The sequence below is a fragment of the Geotrypetes seraphini genome, chromosome 8 (genome assembly GCF_902459505.1).
Source record: "Geotrypetes seraphini chromosome 8, aGeoSer1.1, whole genome shotgun sequence".
NCBI lineage: Eukaryota > Metazoa > Chordata > Amphibia > Gymnophiona > Dermophiidae > Geotrypetes > Geotrypetes seraphini.
This window is the reverse complement of record NC_047091.1, coordinates 26,570,286-26,589,581: the sequence shown is the minus strand read 5'-3', so window position 1 is coordinate 26,589,581 and position 19,296 is coordinate 26,570,286. Positions and strand designations below refer to the sequence as shown.

Here is a 19,296-nt window from a genome sequence, read left to right as displayed (position 1 = left end):
AGAAGTGCAGACGCTTTGGGGAATTCCTAGGAGAAGCAGCAGAGAATCTGTTTCCCTCCTTAGACCTGGGTCGGCCACTCTCCCAGCCAACAGTCACCAACCCCCGCCTAGGAAGGTGGCTCTGGCAGGCCCGCCCGCGGGGCCCGTCCTACCTTTGTAGCGCTCGAGCACGTCCTCGTAGGCCTGCGCGAACTCCTTCTCTTGACTGCGGTTGGCCGGCAGCTGCCCCGGGACGTAGCCGGCCATGGCGCACCCGGAGCCCGTCTCTCGCGCCCTCGCTCCCGCTTCCGCCTCACTCTCTTCCCTGCCACCGGCGCACGAGCGACCGAGCCCTCCCAGAAACACGCCCCGCCACTAAGACGCGGCTAGAGCGCCTCTGCAGAGCCAGAGGAGAGCGGAGAAACTACAGCGCCCGGAAGCCCCGGGCGGCGCCCGGCGGAACAGCAGCACATGAAGATTCCTGGAGAATGAGAACAGGACACTTTGGACGCCCCTCGCGGTCTCAGGAGGAACTACATCACTTGGAGACCACCCCCACCATGGTCATAGGAGAAACTGCAACATAGGGAGATTCCCAGAGGAAAGAACCACAACACTTGGAGACCCTCATGATCATAGGAGGAACTGCAGAGACAGAGAAATTCAGCACCTGGTAACCCCCGTGGGCACAAGAGGAACTGCAGCCTAGGGAGATTCCCAGAGAACTGCAGCCCTTGGAAACCCCCCATGGTCACAGGAGGAACTGCAACATAGGGAGATTCTAGGAGAAGGAGAACTGCAGCAGAGACCCCGTAGACACAGGAGGAACTGCAGCACAGGGAGATTCCCAGAGGAAAGAACCACAACACTTGGAGACCCTCAAGATCATAGAAGGAACTACAGAGACAGAGAACTGCAGCATTTGGAGACCCCCTATGGTCACAAGAGGAACTACAACCTAGGAAGATTCCAGGAGATGGAGAACTGCATCAGAGACTCCCGTAGACACAGGAAGAACTGCAGCACAGGGAGATTCCCGGAAACAGAGCACTGCAGCACTTGGAGACCCCCCCCCCCATGGTCACAGGAGAAACTACAACCTAGGGAAATTCCAGGAGACGGAGAACTGCAGCAGAGACCCCCGTAGACACAGGAGGAACTGCAGCACAGGGAATTTCCCGGAAACAGAGAACTGCAGCACTTGGAGACCCCCTATGGTCACAGGAGGAACTGTAACCTAGGAAGATTCCAGGAGACGGAGAACTGCAGCAGAGACCCCCATAGACACAGGAGGAACTGCAGCACAGGGAGATTCCCAGAGGAAAGAACCACAACACTTGGAGACCCTCATGATCATAGAAGGAACTACACAGACAGATAAATTCAGCACTTGGAAACCTCCATAGGCACAAGAGGAATTGCAGCCTAGGGAGATTCCCAGAAACAAGAGCCCTGCAGCACTTGGAGACCCCCCCATGATCACATGAGGAACTGCAATATAGGGAGATTCCAGGAGATGGAGAACTGAAGCAGAGACCCCTGTAGACACAGGAGGAACTGCAGCCTAGGGATATTCTCGGAAACAGAGAACTGCAGCACTTGGAGACCCCCCCATGGTCACAGGAGGATCTGCAACATAGGGAGATTCCAGGAGATGGAGAACTGCAGCAGAGACCCCCGTAGACACAGGAGGAACTGCAGCCTAGGGATATTCCCGGAAAGAGAGAACTGCAGCACTTGGAGACCCCCTATGGTCACAAGAGGAACTGCAACCTAGGGAGATTCCAGGAGACGGAGAACTGCAGCAGAGACCCCCGTAGACACAGGAGAAACTGCAGCACAGGGAGATTCCCAGAGGAAAGAACCACAACACTTGGAGACCCTCATGATCATAGGAGGAACTACAGAGACAGAGAACTGCAGCACTTGGAGACCCCCCATGGTTACAGTAGGAACTGCAACCTAGGGAGATTCCAGGAGATGGAGAACTGCAGCAGAGACCCCTGTAGACACAGGAGGAACTGCAGCCTAGGGAGATTCCCGGAAACAGAGAACTGCAGCATATGGAGACCCCCTATGGTCACAAGAGGAACTGCAACCTAGTGAGATTCCAGGAGACGGAGAACTGCAGCAGAGACCCCCGTAGACACAGGAGAAACTGCAGCACAGGGAGATTCCCAGAGGAAAGAACCACAACACTTGGAGACCCTCATGATCATAGGAGGAACTACAGAGACAGAGAAATTCAGCACTTGGAAACCCCCATGGGCACAAGAGGAACTGCAGCCTAGGGAGATTCCCAGAAACAAGAGCCCTGCAGCACTTGGAGACCCCCCATGATCACATGAGGAACTGCAATATAGGTAGATTCCAGGAGATGGAGAACTGCAGTAGAGACCCCTGTAGACAGAGGAGGAACTGCAGTCTAGGTATATTCCCGGAAACAGAGAACTGCAGCACTTGGAAACCCCCCATGGTCACAGGAGGAACTGCAACATAGGGAGATTCCAGGAGATTGAGAACTGCAGCAGAGACCCCCTTAGACACAGGAGGAACTGCAGCCTAGGGAGATTCCCAGAAACAGAGAACTGCAGCACTTGGAGACCCCCATGAACTGCAACCAAAGGAGATTCCAGGAGATGGAGAACTGCAGCAGAGACCCCCGTAGACACAGGAGGAACTGCAGCACAGGGAAATTCCCGGAAACAGAGAACTGCAGCACTTGGAGACCCCTATGGTCACAGGAGGAACTGCAACCTAGGAAGATTCCAGGAGACGGAGAACTGCAGCAGAGACCCCCGTAGACACAGAAGGAACTGCAGCACAGGGAGATTCCCAAAGGAAAGAACCACAACAATTGGAGACTCTCATGATCATAGGAGGAACTACAGAGACAGAGAAATTCAGCAAGTGGAAACCCCCGTGGGCACAAGAGGAACTGCAGCCTAGGGATATTCCCGGAAACAGAGAACTGCAGCACTTGGAGACCCCCCATGGTCACAGGAGGATCTGCAACATAGGGAGATTCCAGGAGATGGAGAACTGCAGCAGAGACCCCCGTAGACACAGGAGGAACTGCAGCCTAGGGATATTCCCGGAAACAGAGAACTGCAGCACTTGGAGACCCCCCTATGTTCACAAGAGGAACTGCAACCTAGGGAGATTCCAGGAGACCCTCTTAATCATAGGAGGAACTACAGAGACAGAGAACTGCAGCACTTGGAGACCCCCCATGGTTACAGTAGGAACTGCAACCTAGGGAGATTCCAGGAGATGGAGAAATGCAGCACAGACCCCCGTAGACACAGGAGGAACTGCAGCCTAGTGAGATTCCCGGAAACTGAGAACTGCAGCACTTGGAGACCCCCTATGGTCACAAGAGGAACTGCAACCTAGGGAGATTCCAGGAGACGGAGAACTGCAGCAGAGACCCCCGTAGACACAGGAGGAACTGCAGCACAGGGAGATTCCCAGAGGAAAGAACCACAACACTTGGAGACCCTCATGATCATAGGAGGAACTAGAGAGACAGAGAAATTCAGCACTTGGAAACCCCCGTGGGCACAAGAGGAACTGCAGCCTAGGGAGATTCCCAGAAACAAGAGTCCTGCAGCACTTGGAGACCCCCCCATGATCATATGAGTAACTGCAATATAGGGAGATTCCAGGAGATGGAGAACTGCAGCAGAGACCCCTGTAGACACAGGAAGAACTGCAGCCTAGGGAGATTCCCGGAAACAGAGAACTGAAGCACTTGGAGACCCCCTATGGTCACAGGAGGAACTGCAACATAGGGAAATTCCAGGAGAAGGAGAACTGCAGCAGAGACCTCTGTAGACACAGGAGGAACTGCAACCTAGGGAGATTCCCAAAAACAGAGAACTGCAGCACTTGCAGACCCCCTATGGTCACAAGAGGAACTACAACCTAGGGAGATTCCAGGAGACGGAGAACTGCAACCGAGACCCCTGTAGACACAGGAGGAACTGCAGCACAGGGAGATTTCCAGAGGAAAGAACCACAACACTTGGAGACCCTTATGATCATAGGAGGAACAGCAGAGACAGAGAAATTCAGCACTTGGAAACCCCCGTGGGCACAAAAGGAACTGCAGCCTAGGGAGTTTCCTGGAAACAGAGCACTGCAGCACTTGGAGACCCCCTATGGTCACAAGAGGAACTGCAACCTAGGGAGATTCCAGGAGACAGAGAACTGCAGCAGAGACCCCCGTAGACATAGGAGGAACTGCAGCATAGGGAGATTCCCAGAGGAAAGAACCACAACACTTGGAGACCCTCATGATCATAGGAGGAACTACAGAGAAATTCAGCACTTGGAAACCCCCGTGGACACAAGAGGAACTGCAGCCTATGGAGATTCCCAGAGAACTGCAGCACTTGGAAACCCCCCATGGTCACAGGAGGAACTGCAACATAGGGAGATTCCAGGAGACGGAGAACTGCAGCAGAGACCCCCGTAGACACAGGAGGAACTGCAGCACAGGGAGATTCCCAGAGGAAAGAACCACAACACTTGGAGACCCTCATGATCATAGGAGGAACTAGAGAGACAGAGAAATTCAGCACTTGGAAACCCCCGTGGGCACAAGAGGAACTGCAGCCTAGGGAGATTCCCAGAAACAAGAGTCCTGCAGCACTTGGAGACCCCCCCATGATCATATGAGTAACTGCAATATAGGGAGATTCCAGGAGATGGAGAACTGCAGCAGAGACCCCTGTAGACACAGGAAGAACTGCAGCCTAGGGAGATTCCCGGAAACAGAGAACTGAAGCACTTGGAGACCCCCTATGGTCACAGGAGGAACTGCAACATAGGGAAATTCCAGGAGAAGGAGAACTGCAGCAGAGACCTCTGTAGACACAGGAGGAACTGCAACCTAGGGAGATTCCCAAAAACAGAGAACTGCAGCACTTGCAGACCCCCTATGGTCACAAGAGGAACTACAACCTAGGGAGATTCCAGGAGACGGAGAACTGCAACCGAGACCCCTGTAGACACAGGAGGAACTGCAGCACAGGGAGATTTCCAGAGGAAAGAACCACAACACTTGGAGACCCTTATGATCATAGGAGGAACAGCAGAGACAGAGAAATTCAGCACTTGGAAACCCCCGTGGGCACAAAAGGAACTGCAGCCTAGGGAGTTTCCTGGAAACAGAGCACTGCAGCACTTGGAGACCCCCTATGGTCACAAGAGGAACTGCAACCTAGGGAGATTCCAGGAGACAGAGAACTGCAGCAGAGACCCCCGTAGACATAGGAGGAACTGCAGCATAGGGAGATTCCCAGAGGAAAGAACCACAACACTTGGAGACCCTCATGATCATAGGAGGAACTACAGAGAAATTCAGCACTTGGAAACCCCCGTGGACACAAGAGGAACTGCAGCCTATGGAGATTCCCAGAGAACTGCAGCACTTGGAAACCCCCCATGGTCACAGGAGGAACTGCAACATAGGGAGATTCCAGGAGACGGAGAACTACAGCAGAGACCCCCGTAGACACAGGAGGAACTGCAGTACAGGGAAATTCCCAGAAACAGAGAACTGTAGCACTTGGAGACCCCATATGGTCACAGGAGGAACTGTAACCTAGGAAGATTCCAGGAGACAGAGAACTGCAGCAGAGACCCCTGTTGACACAGGAGGAACTGCAGCACAGGGAGATTCCCAAAGAAAAGAACCACAACACTTGGGGACCCTCATGATCATAGGAGGAACTACAGAGACAGAGAAATTCAGCACTTGGAAACCCCCGTGGGCACAAGAGGAACTGCAGCCTAGGGATATTCCCGTAAACAGAGCACTGCAGCACTTGGAGACCCCCCATGGTCACAGGAGGAACTGCAACACTTGGAGACCCTCCATGAACTGCAACCTAGGGAGATTCCAGGAGACGGAGATCTGCACCAGAGACCCCCGTAGTCACAGGAGGAACTGCAGCACAGGGAAATTCCCGGAAACAGAGAACTGCAGCAGTTGGAGACCCCCTATGGTCACAGGAGGAACTGCAACCTAGGAAGATTCCAGGAGACGGAGAACTGCAGCAGATACCCTCGTAAACACAGGAGGAACTGCAGCACAAGGAGATTCCCAAAGGAAAGAACCACAACACTTGGAGACCCTCATGATCATAGGAGGAACTACAGAAACAGAGAACTGCAGCACTTGGAGACCCCCTATGGTTACAGTAGGAACTGCAACTTAGGGAGATTCCAGGAGATGGAGAACTGCAGCACTTGGAGACCCCCAATGGTCACAGGAGGAACTGCAACCTAGGGAGATTCCAGGAGATGGAAAACTGCAGCAGAGACCCCCGTAGACACAGGAGGAACTGCAGCACAGGGAGATTCCTGGAAACAGAGCACTGCAGCACTTGGAGACCCCCAATGGTCACAGGAGGAACTGCAACCTAGGGAGATTCCAGGATATTGAGAACTGCTGCAGAGACCCCCGTAGACACAGGAGTAACTTCAGCACAGAAAGATTCCCAGAGGAAAGAACCACAACACTTGGAGACCCTCATGATCATAGGAGGAACTACAGAGACAGAGAAATTCAGCACTTGGAAACCCCCGTGGGCACAAGAGGAACTGCAGCCTAGGGAGATTCCCAGAAACAAGAGCCCTGCAGCACTTGGAGATCCCCCATGATCACATGAGGAACTGCAATATAGGGAGATTCCAGGAGATGGAGAACTGCAGCAGAGACCCCTGTAGACACAGGAGGAACTGCAGCCTAGGGAGATTCCCAGAAACAGAGAATTGAAGCACTTGGAGACCCCCTATGGTCACAGGAGGAACTGCAACATAGGGAAATTCCAGGAGAAGGAGAACTGCAGCAGAGACCTCTGTAGACACAGGAGGAACTGCAGCCTAGGGAAATTCCCAAAAACAGAGAACTGCAGCACTTGGAAACCCCCTATGGTCACAAGAGGAACTGCAACCTAGGGAGATTCCAGGAGACGGAGAACTGCAGCAGAGACCCCCGTAGACACAGGAGGAACTGCAGCACAGGGAGATTCCCAGAGGAAAGAACCACAACACTTGGAGACCCTCATGATCATAGGAGGAACTACAGAGACAGAGAAATTCAGACTTGGAAAGCCCCGTGGGCACAAGAGGAACTGCAGCCTAGGGAGATTCCCAGAAACAAGAGCCCTGCAGCACTTGGAGATCCCCCATGATCACATGAGGAACTGCAATATAGGGAGATTCCAGGAGATGGAGAACTGCAGCTGAGACCCCTGTAGACACAGGAGGAACTGCAGCCTAGGGAGTTTCCCATAAACAGAGAATTGAAGCACTTGGAAACCCCCTATGGTCACAAGAGGAACTGCAACCTAGGGAGATTCCAGGAGACGGAGAACTGCAGCAGAGACCCCCGTAGACACAGGAGGAACTGCAGCACAGGTAGATTCCCAGAGACAGAGAAATGCAGCACTTGGAGACACACACACACACACCCTTCGTGAGCACCAGAGCAACTTCAGCCCGGGGAGATTCCTGGAGGAAAGAACCACAGCACTAGAGAATGACATGGGGAAAACATTTATCACCGTTCCCACCCCGTCCCCGTGAGCCCGTCCCTGCCCCGACCCCATGAGCTCAGTCCCTGTCCCTGCCCCATCCCCGTGAGCTTGGTCTCTGTCCCAGCCCTGCAAACTGTCAGATTCCACCCGCACAAGCCTCGAATAGTTATGATTTTATACTGAACTTATTTTATTAAAATATAAAAAGAGACTATTCTGTACAATTGTCATTTTATAAACACAAATAATGCAGAGCAAGGATTAACAAAACCCCTGTCTCCTCTCCCTTTCACAAATATCCCCTCCACTATTGTGAAAACTGAACAAACCTAATTACTACAGAATGCTGCTTCATAGAAAAATCAAGGTAACAGAAATCTTCAGTCACACATGGCTGGAATAGTGTTATGGGAGAGCAACTAGGGCAACAGCCCCCTGGTCAGAGAGAGAGCCCTAAGCCAGCTGGAAGCTAAAGAAGCACTGCCTGGGCTTTGCGGTTCCCAGTTATATCTAATACCAGCTCTAGCAGGATACATATTTCAAATCTGAAATATTCTAATCACAAAATATAAAATAAATTATTTTTCTACCTTTTGTTGTCTGGTAATTTTATTCTTCAAATCATATTGGTCTTGGGTTCCTTCTGTCTTCATCATGGCATGGCTGGCTCCTGAAGGTAATATAGGCCCAAGAGGAGCTGGGGAGAAGATGCCGAGTCTGACACCAGCACAATTTTTTTACCACAGGAACAAGACTTTTCACCGCTTCCACGGGGCAGTGAAAGGTCTTGTCCCCATTCCTGTGGTAAACCAGTTGCAAATGTCCCCATTACTTTGAATTTACTGAGGTGAACACAGTTTATCACAGTAAACTATCCCCATGTCATTCTCTACACAGCACTTGGAGACCCTCATGATCACAGCAGGAACTGCAGCACAGGGAAATTCCTGGAGAGAGAGAGAGAACTGCAACACTTGGAAACCCTGACGGTCACAGGAGGAACTACAGCACAGGGAGATTCCCAGAGTCAGAGAAATGCAGCACTAGGAGACCCCCGTGGGCACAAAAGAAACTGCCGGCAGATTCCCACAACGTCATGGAACCATTTGGTAACCCTAAAGTCTCCGCTTCCCTCTCCAGAGGCCATAAGAGGAAATGCAGCTCCTGGGACAAAAAAAATTGTATTGGGTGCTACAAGCTTAATTAAAAATAATTTCCCAAACACAGCTGATGAGTTGCCTATTAGTGTTACATTGTGCAAACTCCATAAGGAAGTTATAATTTGTAGGATGTAACCATTAGCTATAAATTAGAGAGGCTTAGATCATACTATACCCACCCTGGCTTGAGTGAGGTTCATTACTATCATAGTATATATAAAATTAACCTACTGTATTTGGAGACATTGTTCCCCTAGTGGCCATATGAGGAACTAAGGTGTCTAGGAACTGCTTGGAGGAGAGTGAAAGAGCATCCTCTGTGGTCAAAAGGGAAACTGCAGTGAATAGGAGCCTCCAAAACAAAAGCTTCAGGCAACAAGGCCATACCAAGGGCTATGCATCAGTGCAGCCACACAGGGTGCAAAACTCATTCCCTTAGCATCAAAATGGCAAGTGCAAAGTGATGCATGTGGGAATGATGCAAGGTTAGAAGTCACTGCCCAGGAAAAATATCTAGGTATCATCATTGAGGATATGATGAAACCCTCAGCTCACTGTGCAGTCGCAGCTAAGAAAGCAAATAGAATATTAGGAATTATCAGGAAAGGAATGGAAAACAAAGATGAAAATGTTATAATGCTTTTGTATCGCTCCATCTTATAGCTGCACCTCTATAAAGATATAGCGGAATTAGAAAAGGTACAGAGAAGGGCGACAAAAATTATAAAAGGGATAGGACGACTTCTCTATGCAGAAAGGCTAAAGCAGCTAGGGTTCTTCAGCCTGGAGAAGAGACGGCTCAAAGGTGATATGATAGAGGTCTATAAAATACTGAGTGGAGTGAAAAGGGTAGATGTGAAACGCTTGTTTACTCTTTCCAAAAATAGTAGGATTAGGGGGTATGTGATTAAGTTACTACATAATAGATTTAATACAAACCAGAGAAAATATTTTTTCACTCAAAGTGTAATTAAACTCTGGAATTCATTGCCAGAGAATGTTGTGAAAGCAGTTAGTTTAACAGGGTTTTAAAACAAAAGTCTTGGCTAATTTCCTAAAAGAAAAGTTCACTGCTTATTCCTAGGATAAGCAGCATAAAATCTCTTACTCTTTGGGATTTTGCCAGTGTCATGTGACCCGGGTTGGCCACTGTTGGAAACAGGATACTAGGTTTGATGGACCTTCGGTCTGTCCCAGTATGGCAACTCTTATGTTCTTTGCTTTCCCTGTGGTGGCCACAGTGCAGTGGGTATGGTGAGGATATAAGGGGGTTGGTCACACAAGGTGCAGTTCCAGCTTAAAATTCCTGCCTAATGGCCAGAGGCGAATGGAAGAACTGCAGTGTCTGGGATACAAACAAGAAGAGAACCCAAGAGATGCCTTAATGAAACTGGGAGACAGAGAATAGAGAAACTGCAGCATCAGGAAGACACCCAGCAAAGAATTCCCAGGAATGGGAAACATTCTGTGTGGAACAAGGGCAAACATAAGTACATGGAGCAGAACTGAGCACCCAAAAGGGAGTAAGAGCAGATTCTTATTTTTTTCCATCTGTAACCGTAGATGAGTTGTTAAGCTGTAGTAGGTATTTTCCTATCCTTGAAGGGCTTAGCATCTAAATTTGTAGCTGAGGCAGTAGAGGGTTAAGCAATTTACCTAAAATTGAACCCTGCTAGAGAATGACACAGGGACACATTTTTCCCTGTCCCCGTGGGAACTAATTTTCCCGTCCCGTCCCCGCGAGTTATTTTCCTTTCCCTCCCCATTCCTACATGCTCCGTCCTCATCTGCCCAAGCCTCAAACACTTTAAAATCTTGTGCGGTTAAGGCAGAGGTTACAGGACTGGAGCAGGGACAGCAACAAAACTCATGGGGAGGCAGCAGGGACTGGGACACACTTGTCCCTATGTTATTCACTACCTGGGCTTCTCAGGTCTGAACCTGCTGCTCTAACCATGAGGCTACTCCTGCTTACACAAAGCACATGGGGTAGGAGGGGCATGTGTGGATGGCAACCAAGCGCTGGCGAGGGAAGGAAGATGTGCAGTAATTGTTGCCATGGCAACTGTGTAACCATGGCAACAGGCAGAGCTCCTTTCCCTTCATTCTCTGCTTTAGCTCTGCACGGCCCTGAATCCATCTTTTCCATCTCCTCCCCTCCTTCCTGTGTATTCTCTCCATCACCTTCCCGCATACCTTCTCCAAATCCTCATGCACCCATCTCCATCAACCCTCCCTTTCACTCTCCTGAACCCCCAAAGTCACCCTACTATATCCCCAGTTCTCCATCCTACAACTCTCTCCATGCCACTCTGCTAAACCCTCTTTCTCCTCCCCATCAATTTCCTGTAACCCATCACACTACTGAGTCCCTCCGTCTCACCCTCCTGTTCCCCCTCTCTAGAACCGTCCATCACCCCCCTTGCTGTCACTCTTCTGTAGCCTCCTGAACCTTTGAAGCAGCTATAAATGGATTTCTGTATTTTATAAATCACCCGGGTACTCTGTGGTTCCACATACACTCCACCCAGACCAGGTTATGTATAAGTGAGTTACGTTATGAGATCACCTCATATACCATGGGTTATGTACAGAATAAATGTCATGCAATTTCTCCCATAACCTGTATGTCCAAGTGATGATATTCAGGCATTAAACCTATAGGTGATGGGGATGATTTTAGTGATGTATCAGTTTTGGAACAAGGTATTATTCATGCTTAAATGTGGGATTAGTATCTTACAGAGATGTGAAGGGGACATGTGCTGGGGTTGGCTTGGACTACCCTTCACAGTAGACATTTTACAATAGCAATCCAGGCATACCGTGGAAAATTTCCAAGACAGTATTTCCTTGTGCTTTCTGGGGCTTCCTCTCTCTTGTCAGGTTCCAGGGGTGTTCTAGCTGCAACTCGTTGGTAGGGCGAAATGGGGCAGGGCAGAGCATGTCTCTAGTCATAACGCAGGCTAGGTTTACCATATGTTCACATTTACCGAACATGTCCTCTTTTTAGAGGACTGTCTCTGTGTCTGGATAGATTTTGAAAATCTGGCAGTTTGTCTGGGTTTTGGAAGGTTCTGGCTTTGCTAGAGGTTGGGGCCGCATCTGCAGATACAATTCAATGATGTCACATGCATGACTTTCAGTGAGGCAACTAATGGCTGAAAATAAGAGTCAAGACCTTGAACTGTGATCTCCACTTCACTGGAAGCCAATATAGCCCCTGTAAAAGAGGGGAAATATGTTCCAACCTCCCTTTCTGATATCTCTCTCTTACAACCGCATTCTGGGACAGTTGAAGTGATTTCAACAAATATCCAGGTAGAACTAAGAAAAGGACATTACAATAATCCAATAAATGCATCAATAACGCATGTAATAGTGTGACAACCCTCGGCCTCCTTTAAACTTTCAATGTAAACAAGATTTTCTTCACTAAACTCTTTACATGGGAATCCATTATGATCCCCAAATATTTTATTTCATTCACAATTGGGATCACGTCATCAAATTCAGAGGATAATCGATATCTTTTTAAGCAGACAAAAACAAACTTTGGGTTTTTGCAATATTTAACCTAATTCTCCCCCTTCTTTACAAAGCTGCGCTAGCATTTTTAGCGCTGGCCACCGCGGTAACAGTTCTGATGTTCATATAATTCCTATGAGCGTCCGAGCTGTTACCAGCACAGCCGGCGCAAAAAACACTAGTGTGGCTTTGTAAAAGAGCGGGGTGGGGGCTATTAGCAGACATGTGTCTTTAAACTGTAGAGAGACAAGATTTTTAAAAATGTAGATATTCATCCCATGAGTTCTTAACAGGAAAAATAATTGAATAAGAAACCCCCAGTCCAGCATAATCTGGCATAAAGAATGCATGTAGATATTAAACAATCTAGGAGAAAGGGCCAAAGCTTGGAGAACTCCTGAACGAGTTTCATTTGAAACATCCTATCATTTAGACTTGCAGGGATCTCAAAGTCCCTCCTTGAGGGCCACAATCCAGTCGGGTTTTCAGGATTTCCCCAATGAATATGCATTGAAAGCAGTGCATGCACATAGATCTCATGCATATTCGTTGGGGAAAACTTGACTGGATTGCGGCCCTCAAGGAGGGACTTTGAGACCCCTGATTTTTAGAGCCCAAATGACAACACTGCTTTCACCGGGGCACACATTAACTGCCCTTAATCTAACCAAAGTCCCAAATTCTTTACCTGGCTCCAAAATAAGCTCCACCAGTAGAGCAAGTACACAGATAACTCATAAAAAGATCAGCGTTAGACAAGTTTAAAGCCAATTTAATCTGAGTCATCCAAAATCATACAAACACTCAGTAAGTATAGCCTGAACCGGGACCAGATCCTCTGAGACAGGGAAAAATAACTGAATGCCATTAACAAATAACCACTGAAGAACCTTCTCAATGAGTCCTAATAAATGGAAAGACTGTAACAAGATCCTGTGACAGCATCAGGAAAAAAGCATGATCTCAGCAGATAGCATAGCATGCTACACCAACAGCAGACACCAATGCACAGGTTTAAACATTTGGTTTTCTGATCTAGGAGACTACACAAGTTATCCTCCATGGGGGTAATTTGGTCAAGTTAATTCTATTTAGGTCTCCCAAAGTTCAGTGTGCAGAGTTATAGAATACTTCCATTTCCATGTCTAACTGAAGCGCCTCAAGTATGGCTTACTCTAGTATTCTAGAAAGACGGTTCCATGCAGCACTGCCTTTATAGAAAATCTACTTAGAGTGCATCATCCGTGTTTTATGCAGAATTCCCCTCATAGTAAAATGACCCTATGTGTGGAAGGATGCATGTTGGCAAAACTGGGCATACTTGAGAGCAGATTTAGTGTGAGTGTATTCTGGGGCACGATGTCATGTGCACTTTATAACCTACATGCAACCGTGCTTAATAATAATAATAATTTTATTTCTTACTAGTATTTAAGCCCGTTACATTAACGGGTGCTAGAATAGATGTGTGTGTCTTTATTTCTTTTTCTCTCTCTCCTCTTGACTGCTTTCTGTCTCTCTCTTTCCTCGGCTGTCAACCATCACCCCTTGCCTGTTCCACCTGTCCAGCAGTAGGCCTTCTCCCTTCCTTTTACCTACCCCTGTCCAGCAGCACTCCTTACCTGCTCCCCCTGTCCCTCTTCCCTGCTCCCCCTGTCCAGCTTCTTCCCTGCTCCGCAGTCATTATTCCCTGCTCCCCCTGTCCAGCAGCACTTCTTACCTGCTCCCCCGTTCCTCTTCCCTGCTCCCCTGTTCCTCTTCCCTGCTCTGTCTGTCCAGCAGCACTCCTTTTTTCTCCCCCTGACCCTCTTCCCTGCTCCCCCTGCCCAGCAGCATTCCTTACCTGTGTCTCTCTTTCTCCTTAGTGTTTTGTTATTTTTTTAAATCTATCTCTTTAGCCCCCTGTCCTTCTGTGAGTGTCTGTGTGTCTCTGTTGTTGTGCACTGTCGTTTGTTTGTTTTTTTTAAATCGATGTTTAGCTCCTGATCCCCTCTGTTTCCATGGCAAGCATGTTCGCGGATGTGAGGGCCGTTTTGTGGTGCCGGATCTGGCGGCGCCGTGTAGGTCGGAAGACGGGCCTCAGCATTTTGTAGGTCCAGGTCTGGCGGCGCCGTGTAGGGCGAAAGCGGGAGGCGGGGCCTCAGCACCGGCCGGGCGGCTCATGCCGCCGGCCCCCAGTAGCTCGAGGCCGGCGGCGGACATGGCTTGCGTTGCATGGTGGAGGAGGAACATTGGTGACGTACAACCCGCGCATGCGCACTAAAAATAACGCGACAGCTCAGGGAACACGATTTTTTTAGTGCGCATGCGCGTCCTACCATTTTATTATATTAGATATACCGCCAAAGCCGTAGTAGTTCGAGGCAGTTTACAATAAAGAAGGGCTGGACAATCAGCGAATGGGTATAATCAGCAGATACAGATACAATTAATATATGTAAGCATGGAACAGGTACAATATAAGGGGTAAAATGTACGGTGAGCAGGAAGCAAGGTAAGAAAAAAAGAGATCTTAGGGGGCAAGGTATGCTGGTTTGCTTGACTTGCAATTTCTGCAGGATTTCAGCTAATATTTCATATGGACACAGTTATAAAATTACCCTTCACTCTCCTAATTCTATAAAGCTGTATGCCCAAAAATTGTGTCACCATCTGCTGCTATTGGTTGCAGGGATCTCCAAATCCTCTGGAAATTGGTGGGATGTTCCACGGTCTCCTGTGCCAGCCTCCCCAAACATGCTTTGTTTTTACACATGCATGAGGAGGGGGGACATGGCACTGTGGTAGCACATGAAAAATTCCACCAACTGCCAAGCCACTGTTCTAATGTCAGAGCTTGGAGATCTCTGCCAGCTGAAGTCTACAAAATCCTGAGTGGAGTAGAATGGTACAAGTGGATCGATTTTTCACTCCGTCAAAAATGACAAAGACTAGGGGATGAAGTTACAGGGAAATACTTTTAAAACCAATAGGAGGAAATATTTTTTCACTCAGAGAATAGTTAAGCTCTGGAATGTGTTGCCAGAGGTTGTGGTAAGAGCAGATAGCGTAGCTGGTTTTAAGAAAGGTTTGGACAAGTTCCTGGAGGAAAAGTCCATAGTCTGTTATTGAGAAAGACAGGGGGGAAGCCACTGCTTGCCCTGTATCAGTAGCATGGAATGTTGCTACTCCTTGGGTTTTGGTCAAGTACTAGGGACTTGGATTGGCCACTGTGAGAATGGGCTACTGGGCTTGATGGACCATTGGTCTGACCCAGTAAGGCTATTCTTATGTTCTTATTTGGAGGTTACGGGAGGGGAGGCATGGAGGGCAGGACATGATTATAGAGCTAGAGCCCACTTTGGGCTCAGGACCCCACCCCCCTTCCCATTGCAGGTCTGGCTATGGGACTGGGTGGAGGGGAAACAGATACAAGGGCATAGGAAAATGGCAGAATATGCTGGACACAAGGAAAGAGTGAAGATGCTAAACACAGAAGGTGAAAATTGAGGAATAGAGATGCTGGACTCAAGAGGCCAAATGTTGGACACAAAAGGAGAGACAGAAGAGGGCAGATTCTGGACACATGAGCAGAGAAAATGGGGAAAATGCTGGAAAAAGGAGAAGAGAGAGAGAGAAATGTAGGACACAGGGAAACGAGAGAGGGGGGAAGATCTTAGACACAGGGAAGGGCTAGAAAGAGAGAGAATCATAGGACTGATGGGCATGAGGGGGATAGAGAGAAAGCAGAAGGAAAATGCTATGTGAAGGAGTGTGAGGGGGAGATTTTGAACAGAAGGATAGGAATGCTGGTCACAGGGGAGGAGGAAGTTACTGAAAAGCTGAGGAAGAAAAGAGTAATGAGAAATGGTAGCTAGGATGAGGGGAAGAGATGAAAAACTGAAGGTAGGGTGGCATATGGCCTGAGTCCCCTTCTCTGCAGTCCACTGCACTGCCCATCAGGCTACTCAGAGACCTGCTCACAGTTCTACTAGGACTGCAGCTGTCTTAGAGACAGATAGGTACAGGTGCATGATAATATTTGGAGTCAGTGGTCATCTGGGTGCTTTTTTGGCTCATATTCATTGTAAAAATAGGTCTAGCCCAAAAGGTGCAAATTGTGCCCTGGATGTTTTGTAAAATGTTTATCACTGTAAAATATCCAAGTGCTAAGTCTGCCCTAATCCCATCCAAAGCACACCCCTCCCCTTAAAATTTAGATGCACTAGAGACATAATTACCAGAAAGATGTCTAGAAATCAGTTTTGAAAATGCCCACTTGGATGGTTTGACTAGTAAGATGTCCAAGTGCCGATTTATGCTGTCCTTTGGACATCTATGTTTTTTGAAAATGAACCCCAATATACACTATAAATAACCAATATATACAAATCAAGTCTTACAGAATGGATTTGTTTTCTCTTCAAATGAAACAAAATTAATGGAGGATGCAGGGTGTGCAGGGCCAAGCTCAAACTCAAAGGTGCTTCTTTTGCCTTCCTCTGCATGTTGGCTATGTGAATCTTTTTTTTTTATTTCTCTATCATATCTAAAAATATCATATATTGCAACTCTAGGGAGATGTACTCTTAATCTAGAATTCTGAGCACATATTAACGTGAAATGATCATCATCCCCTAAATAAAGTGCAAGAATCCTTTGCTTGGTTCTGTAGGTGGTCTTAGAAGCAATGTCCCAGTTCCACTTAAAGCCCTTTTCCCACCCACCCACCTGTAAGGTTAGCTAATAAGCAATTTATCTAACTGATAAATTACATTATGTAGCTGCAGTAAAGTATTAGAAGCTTGTTAAATCCCATGCCCCTGCTGTTTCTGCTAGGACTTCTGACCTATTCCTTGATGTAAAAGTGGTATGAATTGTCTTCAGGTTATCTTTAATATTTACATCATGCCTAATATTAACAGGTTTCTTGCTTTTAAGCAGTAGAAATATTTTGAGGAGAGAAGGCAAAATATGGGAGCATCAAGACACAGTGAAAAGAGCCCAGGATCTCATATTTGAAAGAGATCCGAGAGTGTCCCAGAAAAGGTAAAAGGAGACATATAACATTCATTGCAATGCTCTACCCTTACCAGCTACTCTGACGACAGCTCTCTCTGCAGGATCCAGCACTGAATCCTGGCTTTTCCGTTTCTTCTGCTCATGAAGAGGTAGATTCCATGGTAGGGTGTCTCCTCGAGGACAAGGAGACAGGCTCCCAGAGCGCTCCCTTCTGCAGGACTTCTCACTTTGATAGGACCTCTCGCTCCAACATGACCTCTCACTCCTGCAAGATCTCTCACTCCGATACGATCTTTCACTTAGAGCATCTTCATCAGAAGAAGACATTGTCTAGATGGAGGAAAAGGATCAATGTTCAAATCCTGCTACTCAACCCAGACTTCTGAGTTTCCCCTGTGGCAGTCAGACCACAATGACCTTCTTTTCACTTTTTTTCTTTCATTAGCCCCAAAAGAGCAAAATGACTGAACACCCTTAACCTCAAAATGTAGAAGTTCCTTTGTAACACAGGGGCTGCCAGGACCCTAGCAGTGAAGCCTCCTCAAAAGAGTGCCCTTTCAGTACCAGCTGAAACCCAGTAATTTGAGTTTTTCCTAAAGTAGTGCATATGAGATCTATAGAAACACTAGCTTATGAGGACCCTAGATTTAATGTATGATATACAAGTATTAGGTTAAATTTATCCATGGTTTTAATGTATATCATACCTTAAAATCACACTGGAATACAAGGGGTTAACACACAGGGATCTGTAGATTTAATGGTGAAAATTAACTGGAGGCTATTTTGTAGTTTCTCTTTAATATGTATATGAAAGGTTATGAATATCCAGTTTAAGTCCTGTACCACAAAATCTTGTGGGTCCCCCCCCCCCACCCCCACCACGGAAGCTAATGGGAGTATTTCAGTGGGAATGAGCTGACATTTCCTGCTGAGAGAAGGAGAAGCAAAGATAATAATTACACACACATACACCCACCCCGCACATTCCTAGAAGCTGCCTGGGAGAATGCAATCAAGCAGAAAAGGAGAGAATCACATCACTCATGATGGAGAAGCACCGAAATGTGAACAGCATCCATTCCCTATGCGGATCTGGTTTACTGGAAATGGTGGATGCCAAAGAGACAGCCGAGTCCAAGGCAGCCCTAAGTGACTGTAACTGAGGCAGCTCTAGAGACACAGCCAGAAGAAAGGGCCCTCTCCCCATCCCCAGACCGAGAGACTGACAGAGCTGAGCCACATCTGCCACCCCACTTACCCAGTATGAACTAGAAAATCAGTGCTTACCAGTGGTGCTCCAGGGTCTGGCTGTCCTGAGATGCAGAGAATGGGATGCTAAGCTCATCCCAGGCTCAATGCAAGCTCCACCTGCAAATCCCAAGCTCGGGAGGGGGAGATCGCACTATAGCCACAACTGGGATCAAAATAGACTTCTCAGCGTGACTGCCTCTCTCACCTTCCTCCCCTCTCCCAGAGATGGCACATTCAATCTCCTGTGCCAGACTCTGATGGCATCAATCCTGCTCCATAATAAGAGAATTGTACTCGTTTCTAGAGGGCAGAATTCTGAATATACACCACCAGTCTCTTGTGAAAATATTGGGGGGACTTTGAGAGTTGCCCTGGCCCTCCTGGGTCTGGGTCTGATTTATTTATTCAATTTTCTTTACTGTTCTCCCAGGGGAGTTCAAAACGGTTTATATGAATTTATTGAGTTACTCAAGCCTTTTTCCCTGTCTTTCCCAGTGGGCTCACAATCTATCTAATGTACCTGGGGCAAGGGGGGATTAATGACCTGTATAATGTGGGTTATCGTCTTGCATGAGCGTGATTTAATGTCATGCCCCAGAGGGGCTGGATGACAGGACGATAACACCTCAACTCCCCCTCCCCCCTACAAAAAAATTAAACAAAACAATAGAGTAACCACTTAAATCAGCAAGATTTAATCAATAAGAGATCCAGAAAACAACCTCTTCAGACTTCAAGGGGAACTAAGGTGTGGGCTTTAGCCAGGTAGATAAAACACTCATTATTTAAATATATAGAAACACTAAATACTCTTGCTTTCTTAC

At 47.8% G+C, this 19,296-nt stretch overlaps 1 protein-coding gene across 5 annotated transcripts in view; it reads right to left on the bottom strand.

Moving 5' to 3' along the window:
- MACF1 (microtubule actin crosslinking factor 1) overlaps nucleotides 1–17,545 on the bottom strand; it is a 423,081-nt gene extending 405,536 nt beyond the window's left edge. For 4 of the 5 annotated variants that reach the window (XM_033953642.1, XM_033953648.1, XM_033953649.1 and 1 more), the window contains exon 1: nucleotides 17,290–17,545. In XM_033953642.1, coding sequence (XP_033809533.1) covers nucleotides 17,290–17,545 — 256 coding nt within the window. Of the gene's footprint in view, nucleotides 1–152; nucleotides 355–17,289 lie in introns of those variants that run through there. The other variant, XM_033953644.1, reaches the window with a different exon arrangement.
- Nucleotides 17,546–19,296: the final 1,751 nt, after the last annotated feature.